At 34.0% G+C, this 20017-nt stretch overlaps 1 protein-coding gene and 1 long non-coding RNA gene across 2 annotated transcripts in view; both read right to left on the reverse strand.

Moving 5' to 3' along the window:
* LOC143204891 (uncharacterized) overlaps positions 1–20017 on the reverse strand; it is a 301831-nt gene that overhangs the window by 128623 nt on the left and 153191 nt on the right. The window lies entirely within an intron of this gene.
* On the reverse strand, positions 581–1878 carry LOC143204418 (forkhead box protein fkh-2-like). The gene has a single exon (XM_076416947.1). The coding sequence runs from the start codon at positions 1757–1759 to the stop codon at positions 815–817; it is 945 nt and encodes a 314-aa protein (XP_076273062.1). The 5' UTR covers positions 1760–1878; the 3' UTR covers positions 581–814.

Consider the following 20017-nt stretch of genomic DNA (forward strand, 5'->3'; position numbering starts at 1 on the left):
CTTCAATCACTCGATATTCGTCAAAGGTCACACAAGTACAAAAATAAATGATAACTTAATAACAATAAACTTAAACGAACAAAATTTAAGCTTGTGTATACCAGTTTCTACTAGAAACAGCACATACTGCCTAGAAAAACAACAAAATTAAATAAAACTAATATTAAATTGTAATATTTTGCGAACTATTCCTTATCCTCTATAATCCTAATTTAAAATAAACCTAACAACTACCATATTTTAGTGCTCCAAAAATGATCAACAATAGTCACATAAATTCGTTGACAATATCTGGTATACCTATATAATTCACGGATCCCAACCTCTTTAAAAGTAGCTGTAAAAGTCTATAAATCATCGAAAACCTTCTGAAACGATTCTCTCCAGCAGTAAAACTGACCAAGGTCTTTACCTTTTTAACGTGAACGGTCAATTGCTCCTTTGAATGGTCAAATTACTTTGGTATAAACAAACTTCTTCACACCAATGTTGTCTGGCTGTTGTAGGATTTAAGCATGACAGAATTTAGAAAGGCCTAATTGTGAAATAGGGGGTGTTAGGTTACAAAGTGACAACGACATTTTAAGGATAAATTAAAATAATTTATTTCGTTCTGCTTATAATTATATCACAATAAAGTTGTTCTATAATCTACGTTCTATGTCTAAGACGAACATTTATTTAATTTACGATCGATTAAATCTAACTTTTTGGCTTCTGTCTTATTTTAACGAATATGTACAAGAATTATTTACAAAGTTACACATAATTTGAGACAGTTATCACATGTTTTTTTTTCGGTTGAGAGGCGATTTTAACTCATCCGAGGTAGAAGCACTGGACTCGTTCTCGGTTCCGATATACTGGAGGTGCTGCTAACTGGCGAGGGGACTTGATGGGGGCTTTGGTACTGCTGTTGGGGCATCATGAGATGTTCGGGGAGCATCATATGGCTGTAGTCGACGGGGCGTTGATAGAAATTAAGACGTGGCTGCGATGACATTAACCGTTCGATGGTTATGGGTTGGGGCTGGATTGGAGACGGCCGTACGACCGGTAATGTTGGCGTGGCGGTTTGCAGGTAGGGCCAGAACGACGGGGGAGGCGTCGTACCCGGATAAACGGGAGGATAGACAGGCAGGGAGTTGTACATGTAGAAACTTCTCCTGAAGGCGGCTAAGCGAGAGCGAGAAGCGGCCGTCGATCTCCTCCGCAATTTTCCGGTGGTACCGCCAATGAAGACGTCTTCGGCCGACGGATCCAACATCCAGTAGTTCCCCTTCCCGGGGTCATCATAACTGCGGGCGACTTTCACAAAACATTTGTTCAGGCTAAGGTTATGCCTGATCGAGTTCTGCCAGCCCTGCTTGTTTTCGCGATAGTATGGGAAATTCGTCATGATATACTCGTATATTCCGTTCAAAGTCAGACGTTTTTCGGGGCTGTCGCGAATGGACATCATTATCAAGGCGTTGTAACTGAATGGGGGCTTTCCTTCGAATTTAGTTTGTTCCGTGTTTTCAGACTCACTACTTTTACTGCAGTCCAAAGGTGCGTCATCGCCGTCACCGGTCACATCAAGCTCATCATCGGACGAACATTCGGGCTCAACAACAGCATCCATGTGTGATTGCGGACGTCCCGATCCATTCTTCGACGACAACAGGGCGACTATCGAGAAATTGGTCACCGTCGGTTTGTGTCCGTGTCCCATGGCTAACATTTCTCGTGCAGGTGATACTTCTTTATTCAGAACCATCGTACAAACGCACTTTCACGAGAGTTACAAATTTCAAGTAAACACAAAGTCACAATAGTTACAGGCGGTGCTCAAGCTGAGATCTAACACTCTACACACTCATCGAATAACAACTGGAAACTGACGTCGGAACCGACCGAAGCCCCGATGTCATTCCTCGGTCGCCCCCCACTACGATCGACACCCAAACCAATAGGAGAAAGGCGTCGTGCAGTCCGGCTCCGCCCTCGCGGCGTCCGCGATACGTGGATTTCACGGTGTTTGCCGACTTGACGGGGAGTGTCTTGTTTGTTTTGGGAATGCGCCTCTATCGGGGTGGGATCGTTTCCACGGAAAATATTTGTAAAATGGAATGAAACCAGATTATTTTGCGGAGAAACGCACCGTCGCCAGGGGAAGGGGGAGGGAACGGTTCGGTCTGTTTGTTTTTTTTTTCATTCCTACGCCAAATCGGAGAGTTTGTTGGGAATAATACGCTTTTGAAATGTGGAGAGATTTAATGATGGACGCTTCCATTTTTGTATTGTCCAATTTAGTGTAAATTGTTGGTGAATTTTGTACATATTCAGGTAAAACCTTTTTGTGTTATCACATGATATTTTTGTGTGATCACACGAGGTCTACCGGAAAGTCATTACCGTCAAGTATTGACCATTTGATTCTATACATCTTGCTCATCTTTCAAGCAATTTATGGATTGCATCCGAAAAAACTATTTATTCTTAAAGTCATTAATTTCATTTAACATTTTAACTTTTTCGAAATCAGCAAACTGCTGCTCTGCAAGCGCGTGTCCCGTTAACGCGAAAAGTTGATAGTCACCCAAATGTTTTTTCAACGAGAATGACGAGTTTTCGTGTCGTATAATCATTTTTCTCTGTCTTTAGACCCAATTTGGACGGTTTTTGATTAATGCATAGTTTGTTGATTGATTAAATTGATCACTTGTTGACGGTTGTTTCACCAGGTTTCAACAGTTCGCAATACAACGCGCTTCTCTGGCTCCACCAAACACAGAGCATTAGAGCATTAGCACAGAGCGTCACAAGACGACCAAAACGATTCAGCTTTGAATTGGATGGTGACAACCATGATCTTTGAGCTTACGAGTTTCAAAATAGATCCCCTTTTCATCACCCGACTCTATTCGATGCAAAAATTACATCCGATCATACCTTTGAAGCAGCATTTCACAGACGATTTTTTTATCTGCCCACCTTTTGAATTTGCCTCATTACTCGTAATCAGCCGCTAATTGTTTCGTGGACCACACTTAACGCTTCCGTAAATTGTTAATAAGTCTGCGTTGGATCTTCACCCAATAATTCTTGCAGTTTCGCATCTTCAAACTTTTTCAGTGTACCAGACAGAACGTTCTTTGTATTGCACATCGAAATCACCACCTGAAACCACGACTTTAAGTGTTTTTAAGATAAGACCATATTGATCGTAAGTTTCTACTAGCAAACTGCAACTTTCAGCGGTTTTTCATGCACAAAACTTTACATTTTCAAAGAGGTATAAATCGATCACGGTGAATAAATAACATATACTACTTTGAAGCTTGATGCCAATAGAATTAAATGACATACGTGGCAAATCATAACAATGCATACTGAAGCCTAACCACCTATTTTAGCAAAACCGGTAATGACTTTCCGGTACACCTGATATATCTGTAATAACAATTTGTTGCTCATACTATTTGCTATAAATACAAAAAATTATTTGTTTTATTAGATTGAAACTCTTCAATTATTTATTCCAACATATAAGTTCCATCATCCTTCTAAAAGAAAAAAATACAAAACTAAAAGCACTACTTGATAAATATTCATACCAATTAAGTTATTGTTTACAGAGCTAAAATTTGTTTAACATTTTATTTCTAAATATTTAAAATATAGCATTTTTCTATTTGAATAAGCCACTATATTGAATGTAACAATACTTTTCACACATATTTGTTTTACTAGCTTGAAAATATTCATTATTCTTTACTGCATCTATTTTAGATACAACAAGAAATGTTTAAAAACGACATTTCAAAATACAAAACCAACAACGTTTCTCGATATACATTCATACCAAACAAAATAATTTGTTACAGAATTAAATATTGCTTACAATAATTTCCTATACCATTTATTTTAAATAGAAACAAATATTTGATATAGTAGCTCCAAAATCTTCAGTTATTTATTACAAAGACTAAGTTCTTTGGATTTTATTTCTACGAGAGAAAATTATAGATAATCTGTCATCAAACTCGGAAAAAATATTTGGATACTATCAACACAACTGTTTTCAAACAAGACCAAAAGATGTTAGTTGCAACATTAATTGTTATCTCACAGTTTTTTTCTCATTATTAAAAATTGATAAAAAAAGCCCCGGTTTTGACCTAATTACTGTAAGATTCTTGAAAGAGCTCTCAGGAAAGTGCATGAAATTAATAACATTCATATTTAATGCGATGCTAAGACTTAATTACTTTCCTAGCTCTTGGAAAGTGGCTCGAATCATTATGATCCTTAAACACGAGAAAAATCAGAAGACGTCTGCTCTTATCGTCCTATAAGCCTGTTACCTGTCATCTCAAAACTTTTCGAAAAACTATACATTAAGAGATGAAAATTAATCAATCGCACAAATGATAAATATTATTTCAGACCATCAATTTGGCTTCCGTAATAAACACGGAACAAAAGAACAAATACATAAATTAATCAACCAAATTAACAAAAACTTAAACGATAAAAAATATTGCTGGACTGCACTTTAAATTGAAAAAGCCCCATACGCACTTACAATTGCTGAAATCGTACCTCTTAGACAGACATTTTAGTGTCAAACAGGGTGACGAATATACTGACCTACAGCCCATATATTCGGGTGTTCCGCAGGGCAGTGTTCTCGGCTCATTGTTATATCTTACGTATACAACAGACGACCTCACGAAATACTACTGTTGCTACATATGCTGACGATACAGCGATTTTATCATCACACGAGGATCCAATATCAGCCACAAAAAAACCTGCTGCTTCTTCTTAACAAAGTCGAATTGTGGTTGAAAACGTGGCGTATCAAAGCAAATGAGACAAAATCTACCCATATGACATTCACCCTTTGCAGAAGAACATGTCCCTAAGTAAAATTTAATAATCATGGACTTGCACAAGCAGACAGCATTATATCTGGGAATGCATTTTGATCGACGTCTGACTTGGAAAAACATATAGTGACACAGCTTGGGCTTAAACTAAACCAAATGTATTGGCTGATAGGACGTAAATCTAAATTATCATTAGATAACAAGGTTTTACAGTATAAGTCAATACTTAGGCCCAACTGGGCCTATGGTATTGAACTGTGGGGTACTACTAGCAAATCTAATATAGTTATCCTCCAGAGGTTCCAGAATAAAATATTACGAGTCATCGTCGATGCCCCACATTACATGACCAACAAACTGATTCAACGCGATATCCACATAGAACCCATAACGAATCTGATTCGAAGTGCTAGTGCGAAGTACTCTAAAAGACTATAAATGCATCTTAATGGACTCGCCAAACAGTTCAATGTGCTCAATGTGAAGTGCGTAGGCTCAAACGCAAACTACGAACTGGTTAATAGACATATAGTCATTAGAATATAGTCATAAAATAGTCATTAGAATAACTTAGGATAGACCTTAAAGTAAGTTAGATTAGTATATAGAATAAGATTTAGATTATAAATTGTACAGCAGATCACTTACTGAAGGGATCTTCTACATGTTCTTCTACATATAACGGAAATCAAACAATAATACTTATGGCCCACGGGCAGATTGTTGACGTTCTACGAGATTAATACAAAAATTATTAATTGCTACATACAGCTAAAAAATACATATACTTTAATAATTATATAACAGTTTTCCACATTCAAATGCTCAAAATTGCATTTTCGTAACCAAACACTCATAAATTTATGATAATGCTGCTCCGTTATACTCCAACTGTCTGTCTTGGAAGTGATGATGTCAATGACGAACAATGGTCAGGAAGACCTAAAATAATTCGAAGACCATGAATTGTAACACTTATTAGACAAAAACCGAAACTCTGAAAGAATTTAAACACAGATTAGCATTGATCGATTAACTGGTTTCTGTCTTGGAAGTGATGATGTCAATGACGAACAATGGTCAGGAAGACCTAAAATAATTCGAAGACCATGAATTGTAAGACTTATTAGACAAAAACCGAAACTCTGAAAGAATTTAAACACAGATTAGCATTGATCGATTAACTGGTTTCTGTCTTGGAAGTGATGATGTCAATGACGAACAATGGTCAGGAAGACCTAAAATAATTCGAAGACCATGAATTGTAAGACTTATTAGGACAAAAACCGAAACTCTGAAAGAACTTAAACACAGACTAGCATTGATCAATTAACTGGCTTCTGGACCTTTACATGTGATGGCAATTAAATACCTTTTTAAGGTACAAAAAGATAAGAATACACGAAAGCATCCAAACTTTATTTGATAGAAGATCTAATTTCATAAAATTTGAGAGCTACAATTCGTAACATACATTAGACAATAAACAGTTTTATAGTTGTTAAATGTACACCTTTATATATCTAGGATTGTAAACACTGAACTATAAGTTGTTTATATATTGTAAATGAATTATTGAAAGAAAAAAGATTTGTTTTAATTTATAATTAAATATTATGTGAGTGTTAACTTATTATTTTATACCACATGAAGTATTCCAAATAAATAAAATAATCATAAAACTTATTCAAATTAATAGAAATATAATCAAGAAGGCAAGTAATTAAAGATTAATTGATTAGCTGGAGTTAATTAATACATAACAAAATATGTATTAACAACGAATGAAGAAAGATTATTACTTCGTATAGAAACTCAAAATTTCTTGGCCCAACAAAAAGTATTATCCGAGAAATATCTTTAGATATACTCCGCGACAAAACTTTAACAAATCATATTTCTTTTATTGTAATTCTTAATAAAAATAAATGTTTGGCTTTTAGGTTCAACTAATACAGACTAAGACTAACTTTATGTTCTCCGTAATATCATACTACTCGAACGATAGAACAAAATTTTAGCACAGTTAAGTGAAAAAAAGACTACTAATATTTTCAATTTTTATTTTACTATGGGTATTAGTATATATATATATATATATATATATATATATATATATATATATATATATATATATATATATATATATATGCTATGTCGTCGTAGTGTTCGTCGAAGTCTTAGATCGATATCTTGCCACCACAAGTTTTTATTGAACTTCCAGACACATTTTTTATAAAAGAACATAATTATTAAAAGTATATAAAATAACTAAGGAAGACTTTATTATTATAACTTTATTTTAACTTTATTTCAATTTGTGTACTTAGGCGAGACATGAATATTTCAAAATTGAACATTATTCCACCCTTGGCAAGACGTCAATAAAAATAGTGATAGACAATAAAAGTTGATGGATAAAGAGTAGAATAACATTTTATTAGTCTTGTTAGTCATATTATTTTTAATAATTCATTGCAGAAATGTTGCTCTTAACGCTACAAACAGGAATGGTTTTATTCCAGTAGCAGGGTAAGTGTTTTCCTTCAAGTCCAAGAGAAAAATGAACCATAACAAATTTTGCTGTAATGCATTTTATCCTAATTAAAATGAGACACAATATTGGCTGATACGAATACGAATCAGCCTGCAAAAGTTGTTTGGTTGTCAAACGTCTGCAAAATTCTTCGAAATATTAATCATAATAACTACAGGTTATAAAATGGCAAACGTTTTGATCACTCACTGCAAGATGGTAATAGAAATAGTGTGAAGATAACAAAAGTTAAACGTTAGAACAACAATTGATTAAATTTTATTAGTCATAGCATTTCTTAATTGCAGATATATTTTTCTTTATGTTCGAAACAGAAATGATTAATAACACCTTCACTTTGGATGAACTCGATCAAGCATATCGAAGAAGAAATAGATAAATAATGGAATCGTGAACAAACGTTGGATAGATTGAAAATTAACAGCTTAGTTAGTTCACTTGAATGTAACTTTTTGAATATGGTATTATAATTCAATGATGACAACTATCAAAACAGAGTAATAAGCGTAGAAACAACTACGGAACTAATTAATATACGATAACTGTCGGAAATCTTATTGTAGAATGTGACTATTATTTTGCAGAGATTGTTCAGAATATATATGAACATTTGCTTGAAATGTGTGAGGAGAAAAAGAATACTAACTGTTTTGCAGATTTGACAAATGCATTAGGGATAATGCAGTGATTATATATGGTTTTATCAAGAAAGATGTATACAGCTAGTAACAGAATAAACTGAGGAGAGATACAATTATACCAAAACAACTTTACAAAGAAACACTGCACCCAAGCAAAGAAGAATATAGAGTAAGTAAAATATATTATTTGGATATACAATAGTCAATTAGGTGGATTAGGCCTCCAGGGGATACCACTACATAAAAACATGCTCAGAACTCTAACTCATATGCGGTGTAGAAAATAGTTCAATGTTCAATATAATAAAACACAACTCTAACCTATAAACTATTATAACTTTATAATTAATTGAAATTTAAATCCTTCGATAATAGTAACAGGTTAATTGAAAAGTCCCCGGCCTACCATAGTGAAACGCAAAACTAATTTCGTTTATTCAACATCAACAACAACTCCCCAACATTCAACTCTCTTCAGGGGCGTGATACACTGATTAATTATAGCGACCCTTCAGTTTTTCGATACCATTTTTGTAGTACGATTTGTTCTTTGCTTCAAAATAAGCGAGCATTCTTTTGATATCTGAGAATAGGATGTAGTCGCTGCAGGCCAGATCTGGAGAGTAGGGTCGATGAGGAAGCAATTTGAAGCCCAATTTTTGATTTTTTCCATCGTTTTCACAAACTTGTGACACGGTGCATTGTCTTGATGAAGCAACACTTTTCTGTGCCATGTTTCATCCCCATGTTTCATCCATTATCACATATCGACGTAAAAATTCGGGTTTATTACGCTTGGTCATCTTCAAACACTGCTCTGAATCATAAACTCGTCGTTGTTTTTGGCCAAAAGTGAGCTTGCGCGGCACCCACTTTGCACAAAGCTTTCTCATATCAAAATATTCGTGAATGATATGATGTACACGTTCAGTTGATAGGTTTAGAGTGTCTGTTATTTCATTCAATTTCAATGTACGGTAATTCAAAATCATTTTGTGGATTTTTAAAATGTTTTCATCGGTAATAACCTTTTGGGCGTCCATTGCGTTCATCGTCTTTGGTGCTGATTTCACCACGTCTGAACTTACCATACCAATACTTGATGGCTGATTTCCTGGGGCAGTATGCAGAAACTCGACATCAAACCAAGTTTTTGCTTCAACTGCATTTTTTCCCTTCAAAAAGCAATATTTTATCAACACGCGAAATTTCTTTTTATCCATTTTTTTCACAATAACAAAAGTTGCTTCACTCAAAATACTAACTTAAATCACAAACTAATGATCCAACACCTGTCAAATTTATAAACGGATCTTTTATAAAGCGCCATCTATGTGTCATGTCGGGGACTTTTCAATTGACCTGTTATTTTTATTTAATTATTTTATTTAGATTAGAATTTTGTAGTATGTTAAAGCCAAGATGATCTAAAACTCAGAGTTGATGCGATAACATTCCGACTTTTTTTTTGAACTTTATATATGTTTCGGTTATTTTTTTTTATTGTGTATTTGTTATTTTTAATCTGATTATAAATTAATAAAATATTTTGATACGACACTTTGCATGTTGAAACCGTAAAGGAGCGACAGGGTCATAAATGTTAATATCATTACGCATCAGTGACATTTTCAGTGAAAATATCAAGACGCCAACAATCCATCCAATCTGACGGCGTATGATGGAGAGGCTTCCGGACGCGTAGAGACAGTTCGGACAATCGAATCCCGGTTCGCCGTCCAGCGAACGCAGGCGACTTGATCGATTCGAAGGGTCATAATTGAGATGTGTGCAAGGCGGATCGAACCTCGGCTACCTGAGGCCGGAGTTCTTTGGCCTCGAACGAATTGGCGAGTCTCATGTCCATTGTGGGTTCACGCAGGCCAATTGACAGTTTCCTCAATGCGAAAACATTCCGATCAGTTTTGACGGTTTGTTTGTCGTTGTTTGTTATACATGTTGACGATCCCGTTCGAATTTTGATAGCCGGGATTCTTTTCATAAGAATATGTTTTATTTTCAGTTTGTTATGCAGAATAAAAGATTATTAAATTAAATGGAAAGAAGTTTGATATATTTTTTCAAATTTATCGTTACTAGTTATTTTACTAGTGACCACTGTGGTTGAAATTCGACCAACACTTATTAAGATAATCATAGTTCTCACGTAACATAATAAAGGGAAAAATTTTAAAGTCACATGTCACTTGATATTATTTTTACACAACAGGTTAATTGAAAGGCCCCGGACTACCCTAGTAAAATATTTTTTTTGGCAAAATAAGTTTTTTTATTCAACGTAATTCCCTTCAAGGGTGATACACTGATTATAGGGACCCTCCAACTTTTCAATACCATTTTCGTAGTATAATTTGTCACTTGCTTCAAAATAATCCTCAGCTTCGGCGATCACATCTTCGTCCGACGAAAATTTCTTCCCAGCGAGCATTTTTTTGAGATCTGAGAACAGGAAATAGTCGCTGGCGACCATATCTGGAGAATACGGTAGATGAGGAAGCAACTCGAAGCTCAATTCATAGATTTTTGCCATCGTTTTCACTGACTTGTGACACGGTGCATTGTCTTGGTGAAGCAGCACTTTATTTTTCTTTAAATGCGGCGGTTTTTCGGTGATTTAGTCATTAAAACGGTCCAATAATGCTATGTAACATTCGCTGATAATGGTTCTTCCCTTTTCAAGGTAGTCAATGACAATTATTCCATGCGCATCCCAAAATACAGACGCCATAACCTTGCTAGCCGACTGTTGCCTTTTCCCACGCTTTGGAGCGGGTTCATCGTATGCAGTCCACACGGATGACAGTCGATCGGAGTTCGGAGTGAAATGATGAAGCCATTGTTACATATCGACGCAAAAACTCGGGTTTATTACGCTTCATCATCTTCAAACACTGCTCCGAATCATCAACTCGTCGTTGTGTTTGGTCAAAAGTGAGCTCGCGCGGCACCCGCTTTGCACAGAGCCTTCTCTTACCCAAATATTCGTGAATGATATGATGTAGACATTCAATTGATATCTTTAGAGTGTCTGCTATTTCATTCAATTTCAATTTACGATCATTAAAAATCATTTGGTAGATTTTCTAAATGTTTTAATCGATAAGTTCACCGTCTTCGGTGCTCATTTCACCACATCTAAACTTAGCATATCTGTCCTTGATGTTTGATTTTCCTGGGGCAGTGTCCGAAAACTCCCCATCAAGCCAAGTTTTTGTTTCAACTGTATATTTTCCCTTCAAAAATGCCCTTGCTTCACTCAAAATGCTATAATTCATAAACTAATGATCCAACAGTTGTCAAATTTAGACACGCATCTTATGAGGGTTAAGGCTAACTAAAAAACATATGAATTTAATTCTAGTAGAGCCATCTATGTGTCAGGCCGGGGACTTTTCAATTGACCTGTTACTGTATGGTTTTATGATTAGTTTATGGTTGTGATTGTAATTGTAAATGTCTTTATAGTCAACAATGGATAATCTGACAAGAAAAAATCATCCCAGTCACGCTAGTAACTAGGTAAGAACGGATGTCTTCTGGGATGGTCTCTAAGTAGATCACTGGTTAGTTTGCAACCTTAATGCTGAGGCCTGTGATTCAGAAACCACGTTAAACAGTAGGTCCAGTCCAGATAAACCCTAGTTGGTAAAAAGGACACTCTAAAATATTGCAAAAAAAATATTGTAAGTATGTTTTTGAATAAGAACGCATCTACTGTCGAATTCTCCGACAATTGTATCTTTATTGATTAATATCTCCTGCCAGAAGCATCCAATTACTGCAAAAAAAAGGTTGGCGACCATGAAGACCCGGTGGTGAGTCGGCACGCTTCTAAAAAATCGACATCCCCCCATCGCCTCTCGTTTATTTTATTTTATTTCGTTTTTTTCCATTCTCCCCAGAGCCGTGGGGACATCGTCATCGGGGCGAGGGCCAGGAGAGGGGAGGGGGCCTTGATGAGAAGGAGAGGCGTGCGGTGGGTTGTTGGATCCATCGGCCTCCGGTAATTGATTCAATAAGACGCAAAACACGCAGACCCGATGCCAAACATGGCGCTATCGTCGTGCTAAAATAAAAATAAATAGCGGACCAACGAGAAAATGCGAAAAATACGAATCACGCGTGGAGCGGCAAAGGGGCGGCCGGACGAGAGGGGTCGCGGGGTCCGAGGGTACCGAAGCGGCGACGCCGTGATATCGTCGTAATCGGACTAATTTCCTCGGCGAAGAAAGTAACTCGGAATCAATTTTTATTTTGTTTTATTGTTGTTGCGCCAAACTCGGTTGGATCGCTTTTTTCGTCTGTATCAATTTTTTTTGGATCTGTTCGAGTTTTACGGAAACCGTATCAAGTAAAAATATTTAAAATTCGAACTAGATTTCATTCAACCATTCATATACGATGTGGCTATACATAACTATCGAAATCATGTGTTTTAGATCTTAAAATCTCCCGTATTACTCAAAATAATAATAAAATGTATAAATTAAAGAATCCTTATGATAAACTAGGATAAATACCTCCCAACATATTTCATATCTATCGCAGATCCAATGATTATAATAAAGAATCATAAAAATATTGATGTATAATAGTGTTATCGGTTAGATATATTCTAAAAAAGTCTATTTTTAAATTACAAGTGTGCTTACTAATACTTTAGTAATAATAAAAGAAGAAAGTCTAAAAATTCGACTAAGTCAATAATTCGTCATCAATAAGAAGTGTTATGAAACATTCACTTCACTTAACGTTTCCTAACCATCATTATCGTATTCCAAAATATAAACTCCTTGGCGCACTTCAACTTTATTTGGATTATTTGTATTTTAGAGTTAAGAAATCTGTTTCGTGCTATCTACGGAAAGAAAAAATAAATGAGAAAAGCGAACTGAGATTTATCAAGACAAATAGTCTACATATTCGCAGAATCGATTAATCCGTATGACTATGAGTGAAATAATAACTATAAAAGGAATACTAGAACTTTTATAGAATTGCAGTGAGCATTTCAGACATATTAGTCATGGAATGTGGTAAAATAATGAAGAAAATCAAGTAAAAAATATTATCAGAATAACACTTGTCAAGAAAATGAATAAGTTTGTAAAGTAATGATACTAAAGATGAGGGAATGATTCAACAGTTAGGAACTGTGACAATATTATTTTTTAAGACATATTAAAATTGTGTCGATGGCAAACTTTTATGATGAAACTTCTAAGGTACAGAAGACGTACATATTTGACAGCGCTACCAAAATGTATATATATATATATATATATATATATATATATATATATATATAATGATGTGCATTTAATTCTTGATAAATTAATTATGATGATGTATATATATATATATATATATATATATATATATATATAATTTTGAATTTTATTTAATAGCCTTACAATTGTAATAGTTCATCAAATACTTTTAAAAAATCTGTGTTTAGTCATACATTAGCATATTAAGTTAAAATTTTTTAAACTAAATCTTTATTGAGTTTCTTTTACTTGACTTGACTTCACTATCAACATTTGGGTTCATACAATGTCTATACGTAAGTATTGTTTGAAATGTCTGAAATTTCTGTCAGTCATAACACACCCATACCAGGCTGTAAAAACTTTGAAAATGTAAAAGGTTGTAAAAATCACAATCTTCAATCAAATATGTATCACTTGCCCTTAATCTGGTGAAGTGTAGCTTATCTTATATATCATCATATATATCATCTCAGATAAGTTATATTACCTTTTTGTAACATTACCATGATGGGATTTGATTGAGACTTGTTGAAGGCATGCATTTAATTAATATATTTCTATTTATTTTGAGAAACAACTCATTCAGTAAGTTTAGAAAGACTTTTTGTTCTGTCTGGTTGAATATTCGAATTTTGTGACACTGATAAAACTAAATCTATCACATTCTGTTAAATATTTTCCATATTATTTGGTAAATTAACAAATAACACATTTATTAGACACTACAATAACTTGGAATAAAAAAATGCAATGTCCGTTACAGGAATAAATAGAATCTTCTATTTTAATTTCCCCAATTTTTCAAGTAATGATATAATAAAAATCACTTTAGATATAATAATATGAATAATGTTATTCTTAATATACACTAAATATATTTGAAAAAATAGAGCATTAACTAACGTCTATATATCTTAGGTCGGGGAAAAATTAACTGGATTCTCCTGATAGATATAGTTCTAAATGGAGTCATATTATCATACAGAACTATTACAAAGAAGTAGTGTTATTCAATTGCTAAATATCTAGTCTTGGTTATCTGATAAGAGTATTAGTTAAATGCAGTGAATATATTCTTAAGGCTTTTGATTTTTTAAAATATCCCCTAAATATCGGAAATCGATGACCCAAATAGTTTATAAAAGGACAAGTTTTGAATAAACTGATATAACCAATATATGTTATGGGTTTTATGATTTATGTATTTATTATAACAACTATGGTAGGAAACACAATAAAATTGGTTCAGATATAATAATATTATAGATGAATAGAAATTGGCTCCGAGGTCAAATTTTATTAACGATGGACGCATAATGCTCGCATGTTGCGAATTAAAATGGACAGAATAGGAAAATAGATTGTTGCATAGAAGATATAATTTAGTGTATTGTAACAATATATAATGGGAATGAGTCAACTACTAAAATAAGATAAAAAAATGTTCAGCAGAAAAATGAGAAAAAAATAACTAAGTAAATATTACTAGAAACAAACAAAATATCTATTGAAGTAAATTGAGATGTCAATGGAAATATATAAACGATCATAATCTAATAAAAATTTGCACTAAAACTCAGAAAATAAATAAATAAAAACTGTACTCAATAAATTATAAGTCACTCATGACTAATTTCTGCGCAGTGTAAACAGTAACCGAGAGATCCAGGCATTCATACATACATTTTTACATGCTTTCTCATTACATTTCCTGTTTTCTTCTCCCTTCGTATATTCAAAACATGTTCGCTGATAACCGCTCTGGAAGTAGGTTTGAACGGAGCCTTTAATAACTCTTTCATGACAGACAAACGAAAGTTGTAAATTGGAACACGATTGCCTGAATATTTATTGTAAAGTTAGGGCACGTTTCATATTTATTTTTCCACTTTTGGGACGAGAGAGTCCTGACATATCGATATTTTTTCCCTCCATGTTCTATTCTGTATTACATATGAATCAAAATGGAAAAATCGAAGCCAAACACGTAAATGACTCAACTGGTCTTCAGATAATGCCGATACAACTGTATAGTTGGGCACACTGCTAATGCCGAATAAAATGCAAGGCTTAAAAAGACCACGGCATATATAACGCGCTGGAGCGTATTTGGTGTCCAATGAAACCAACACATTATGCGCTAGTTATTAGCAATGAATGTGTTAAACAATCTATGAAAACTATAGTAACCACAACTACAGTACAGTTTATTTGAATATATAAAAATAAGTTGGCAATTTGACTAAAAATTTAATTTTATACTATGAAACAACTAAGATGTACTAAGATATATGCTAAATATCTAGAAAGTATACTATATATATATTGGGATTTGTACCGTTCCATATGCCTGGATGTTTGTATATTTAAATTTCTATTAATGATATTAATATTAATTAAAATCCAAAAACGTCTGTAATATCATTAAATAATTGAAAGCACGAAATAATTACAGCATATATATTCACTCCCTATAGGTACCACGAAGAAGACATATCTCGAAACCAAAAACGACGAAGGGAGCGGTTAAACGTTAAGTCTTTGGACGAAATTCCCCGAAGTTAATCAGTTCACGAAGGAATGGGAAGATTAAGTCGTCAGCAACAACTTATTTTGCCATTTTCTTTGGGTGCATCGAGGACGGGCGTCGAGCCAGCAACACGTTCATTTATTTTTGCTTAGCGACTGTGGCAATTGGCCACGCAGATTACGGCGCAGGGCCGTATTTAGTTACATTTCGAGTTCGTACATCCGATTAAAAGTAAATTTATTCGGTGTATAGATACAATTTGACAGGTTTTTCGGAAATTTTATTTCATATAAAAGATAATATATCCATTATTCAACGGTTCCAAAATAAGGTGTTGCGTGCCATTGTTGATGCTCCGTACTATATTTCAAATAATGTGATACAACGCAATATTTCTCTAGAACTTATAACGAGTGTAATTCAACGTGTTTGTGTAAAGTACTTCGAAAGAGTGTCAGTGCATCCCAATGTACTCGCTAATCAGCTAAATATGCGACGTGATAGTGAAGTGCGTAGACTAAAACGTTTAACACCACTTGATCTGATTACTGGACATATGTAGACTTTAGAATAAGCATTAGAATAAGACTAATTAATTAAGATAGTATTTTATACAGAATTGCTTAATGAAGTGATTTTCTACATGCCATGTATATATAATATAGACAGAAGAAATACTTACTGCCAATAGGGCAGATTGTGGACTCACGAAGAGTAATAAAAAAAATATATAAAAGATAGCTAGCCGCGGACTTCAATTAGAACGCGTACACTGATAAATGTTTGTCAGATGGAGCCAGGTCTGGTGAATAGACGGTATGAGTAACAACTTCCAATCGTAAATTCAACGCGATATGGAGCTTGTCTTGCAGCTCTTGGTGCATTTACTTTGAATCAGCTTCTAGCAGAGATTTCAATTCTGCATCTTCTAGACAAACCGTTGACATCAAGAGCTGATTCCATGTTTTACAGGCTTCTTAGTAATGATTTTGTAAAAATACAATATCGAATATGCCGCGTATCAGTTGCCATTGTCAACTCCATTATTTTGAAAACTCGTTTAAACTTTTCATTCAAATTGGAAATCCGCACTCTCACTTTGAGTAGTTTATAAGTGCATTATGTGCCAGGTTCAAAATCAGTACAGTCGTACAAACCCTTGATAAGAACCTTACCAATTTGGTACCATCTCTCGATCCTTCAACATTATTTTAATTACATCGCATCACTTGCAACAATAACACTAGAACAACCATTGTAGCATATGATGTGAATACCCGTGAATCTTCTCGCTTTATGCTATCTCTTTCCATCTCGTAGCATTCCTCTTCAATTACTGGAAAATGAAGTTAAATTTGACCGGGCCGAAGTAGGAAACTTTAATCGTGACTTAAAATTAACAAAAGAAGATAATAACAAAAGCAATGAATATTGAAAATGCAATTTTGAGTGTCCAATGACCAGCGCCTATAGAGCGAGTACTAATAATAACACGACTGAGTACTAATAATAATAGCACAATAAGGATTCTTGTGATTTTATTCTATGTGATTTATGATATATGACATGTAGAATATCACTTCATTAAGAGATCTTTTTCGTAAAATATTAACTTAATTGGTTGGTCTTATTGTAAAGTCAATATCTCTTCTATAGTCTACATAGGCTTACGTATCGCTTATTATATAGCAGTACTTTTTCATCTAATGATAACTTGTAAATTTGCCCGATAAACAATGTATTTGATATAGTTTGAGTGCAAGTTTTTTTTTTTCGTTAAGCAAATAAGTGCTTCTCGAAGATAGAAGTCGGTCAGTTACATATCAAGCTATTTGGTATCCTCAGTTTAGGAGATAACACTAAACAGTAATTAATGATACCAAATGGAAAACTCTTACTTTATATAAAAAAGTCAAAAAGCATAGAATTTAAAAATGGTACTTTTCGCCAAAGATATTGTTGACCAAGATACATACAAGCACACTAATAAATAATGGTAATGGTAATGATAAATAATTATAATATAATAATAAAGAGATAAATCAAACATGCAATGGGGTGCAAAGAACCATTAACTATTGATACTGTTATTTTGGTTACAAATAAAGCCTACCATAAACATCAAAAAATGTTTATGGTTTACATAGATATATAATATTTGTAAGGCTTTAAATTCAGTACTTCGTGGGTGGATAATACGTATAATATGCTCTATAAAGATATTAATATTGCACTTCCAAAACAACACAGAATGACGACGTAGACACATTTTTCAGGGAGACACATTAATTCCTCCTTGATTCTGTATTGCAATGAATCTCTTATCTCATCGTCCCAACTCCATACTCTCCTAATAATAGCTACGCAGGACCAAATAAAACGAATGTTGAAAACTGTTGAAGGATACTCCAAGAATATCGGGATATAATTTGGATTGTTGGAAATCCAACAAAATTCGTTAAAATACGTAATGACGCATATAAAGTAGACTCAGTGAATCGATCAAACATTCATGAAAAATGATCTTAACTGCGAGTTTATGATGGGAACAATGCTGTTTTAGTAGCGACGGGTCGGTTAGTTTGAGAGTTTTTATCCATGACAGAATCAACAGAGGTATGTCAAGTCGTTGAAAATCTGCGAGGACGCACAACAGGGCTTAAATTATTCTGATATCTGAGATAATTCAATGTTCCCCTACGAGAGAGTGAGAATGGCTTTCTACTGAATCTATAAGTGACAAATTATAACAGTTAAATATGAATAATATTGATATATTAGTTAATTTAACATATTCAATTTGATGAAATTTTATATGTTCTTGTAAAATGACTGAATACTACCCTGTACGTGCCAGTACTACATCTAAATGTCAATGACAAGCTGGCGGTTTAGTACTTTTGTTAATTATCTACCTTTTCAGCAAACTGTAGCAAACCAAACACTGAATTTATATCGTTCGACGACAAAACGAAGGTGCCGAAACACCTTTCCCATTGTTCCTTTTTTATTTTCCACACACCGACTGTCGGCACCACAATAGAAAGCTGAAAAGTCGATTTCGTAGCGACAAAAGAGTACTGCCGATTCACCGTTTTCGCATTGTCGTCGAGACCGTGTGCCCAAAGTTTCGATCTCTTTCCGAAACCAATTTTGACTTCTGACGTGTCTTTAACGACACCCGGTATAGGATTAGACCGCAAATAAACAGATTTCTGGCTTCTAAGCGGATTTGTGAACGTTCTCGATATTTTCTCAGCTATGGTTTTGACGAAAACTAATCTGGTACATTGCTAAGGTCCCAAAACATAATTACACTTAGAGCTCAAAAACAAATTTAAACACAAACTGTTTTTACAACTTCACCTTGATATAGAAATAGGTTAATTAAATTGTTAAGAAGCTACTGAAGATGAAAAAAATATGAATACCTGACATATACAAAATATTTATTTATTAATAAGGCGCTGAAGACACCAATTGCTTTTAAAAGAGCTGAAATTTCTTGCGGAATAGATTTTTTGAGCGTCTTCCATGATGTTGGAGATGGAAATCCACCCCCCACTCTCTGCTCTATGGTTAATGCCCCTTAAACCAAAACTGAATCTTAAAAAGGGCACATTATCATCTTAAAAGATAACTGCGTTTAACAGTAGTATGCTAGTCATATTAATTAACTAACTATTATACTGATTTTAAGTTCGGTCCAATGATTATAGTACCAATATACTTATAATTCGAAATATGTCGTCCGAAATAATAAAAAAAAAACAAATCATTGTAGAGGAAAAATCTATATATTTTTAATAAAATATAAAAAAAATTTAATATCCTAATAAATTCCAGAATTTTCTTTGATCGGACACTTATCGACTGGCTTGTTATCCGGTCTCTAAAGACTCTTTATTAATTAATCTTAACAAAGAAAACAAAAGGCAGTATTCTACAATAGGCAATTAATTGTCCATGCGATGAACATAATACGAGGATGGTTTTTTATATCAAATCAAATTTTAGTTCAGGATTAACAAAAACTGTATAAAATATAACATCGTTAATAGAAAGAAAAATTAAAATGTACTCATATTTTGGAAGAGTTATATACCATTAAGTATGTC

The sequence above is a fragment of the Rhynchophorus ferrugineus genome, unplaced genomic scaffold (assembly GCF_030347505.1).
Source record: "Rhynchophorus ferrugineus isolate W39M unplaced genomic scaffold, kcgeb_rfMv2 rfM11, whole genome shotgun sequence".
Classification (NCBI taxonomy): Eukaryota; Metazoa; Arthropoda; class Insecta; order Coleoptera; family Curculionidae; genus Rhynchophorus; species Rhynchophorus ferrugineus.

Bases quoted from the DNA above. Each gene is read 5' to 3' on its own strand.
- LOC143204418 (XM_076416947.1), bottom strand. From the start codon at position 1,759: ATGGTTCTGAATAAAGAAGTATCACCTGCACGAGAAATGTTAGCCATG.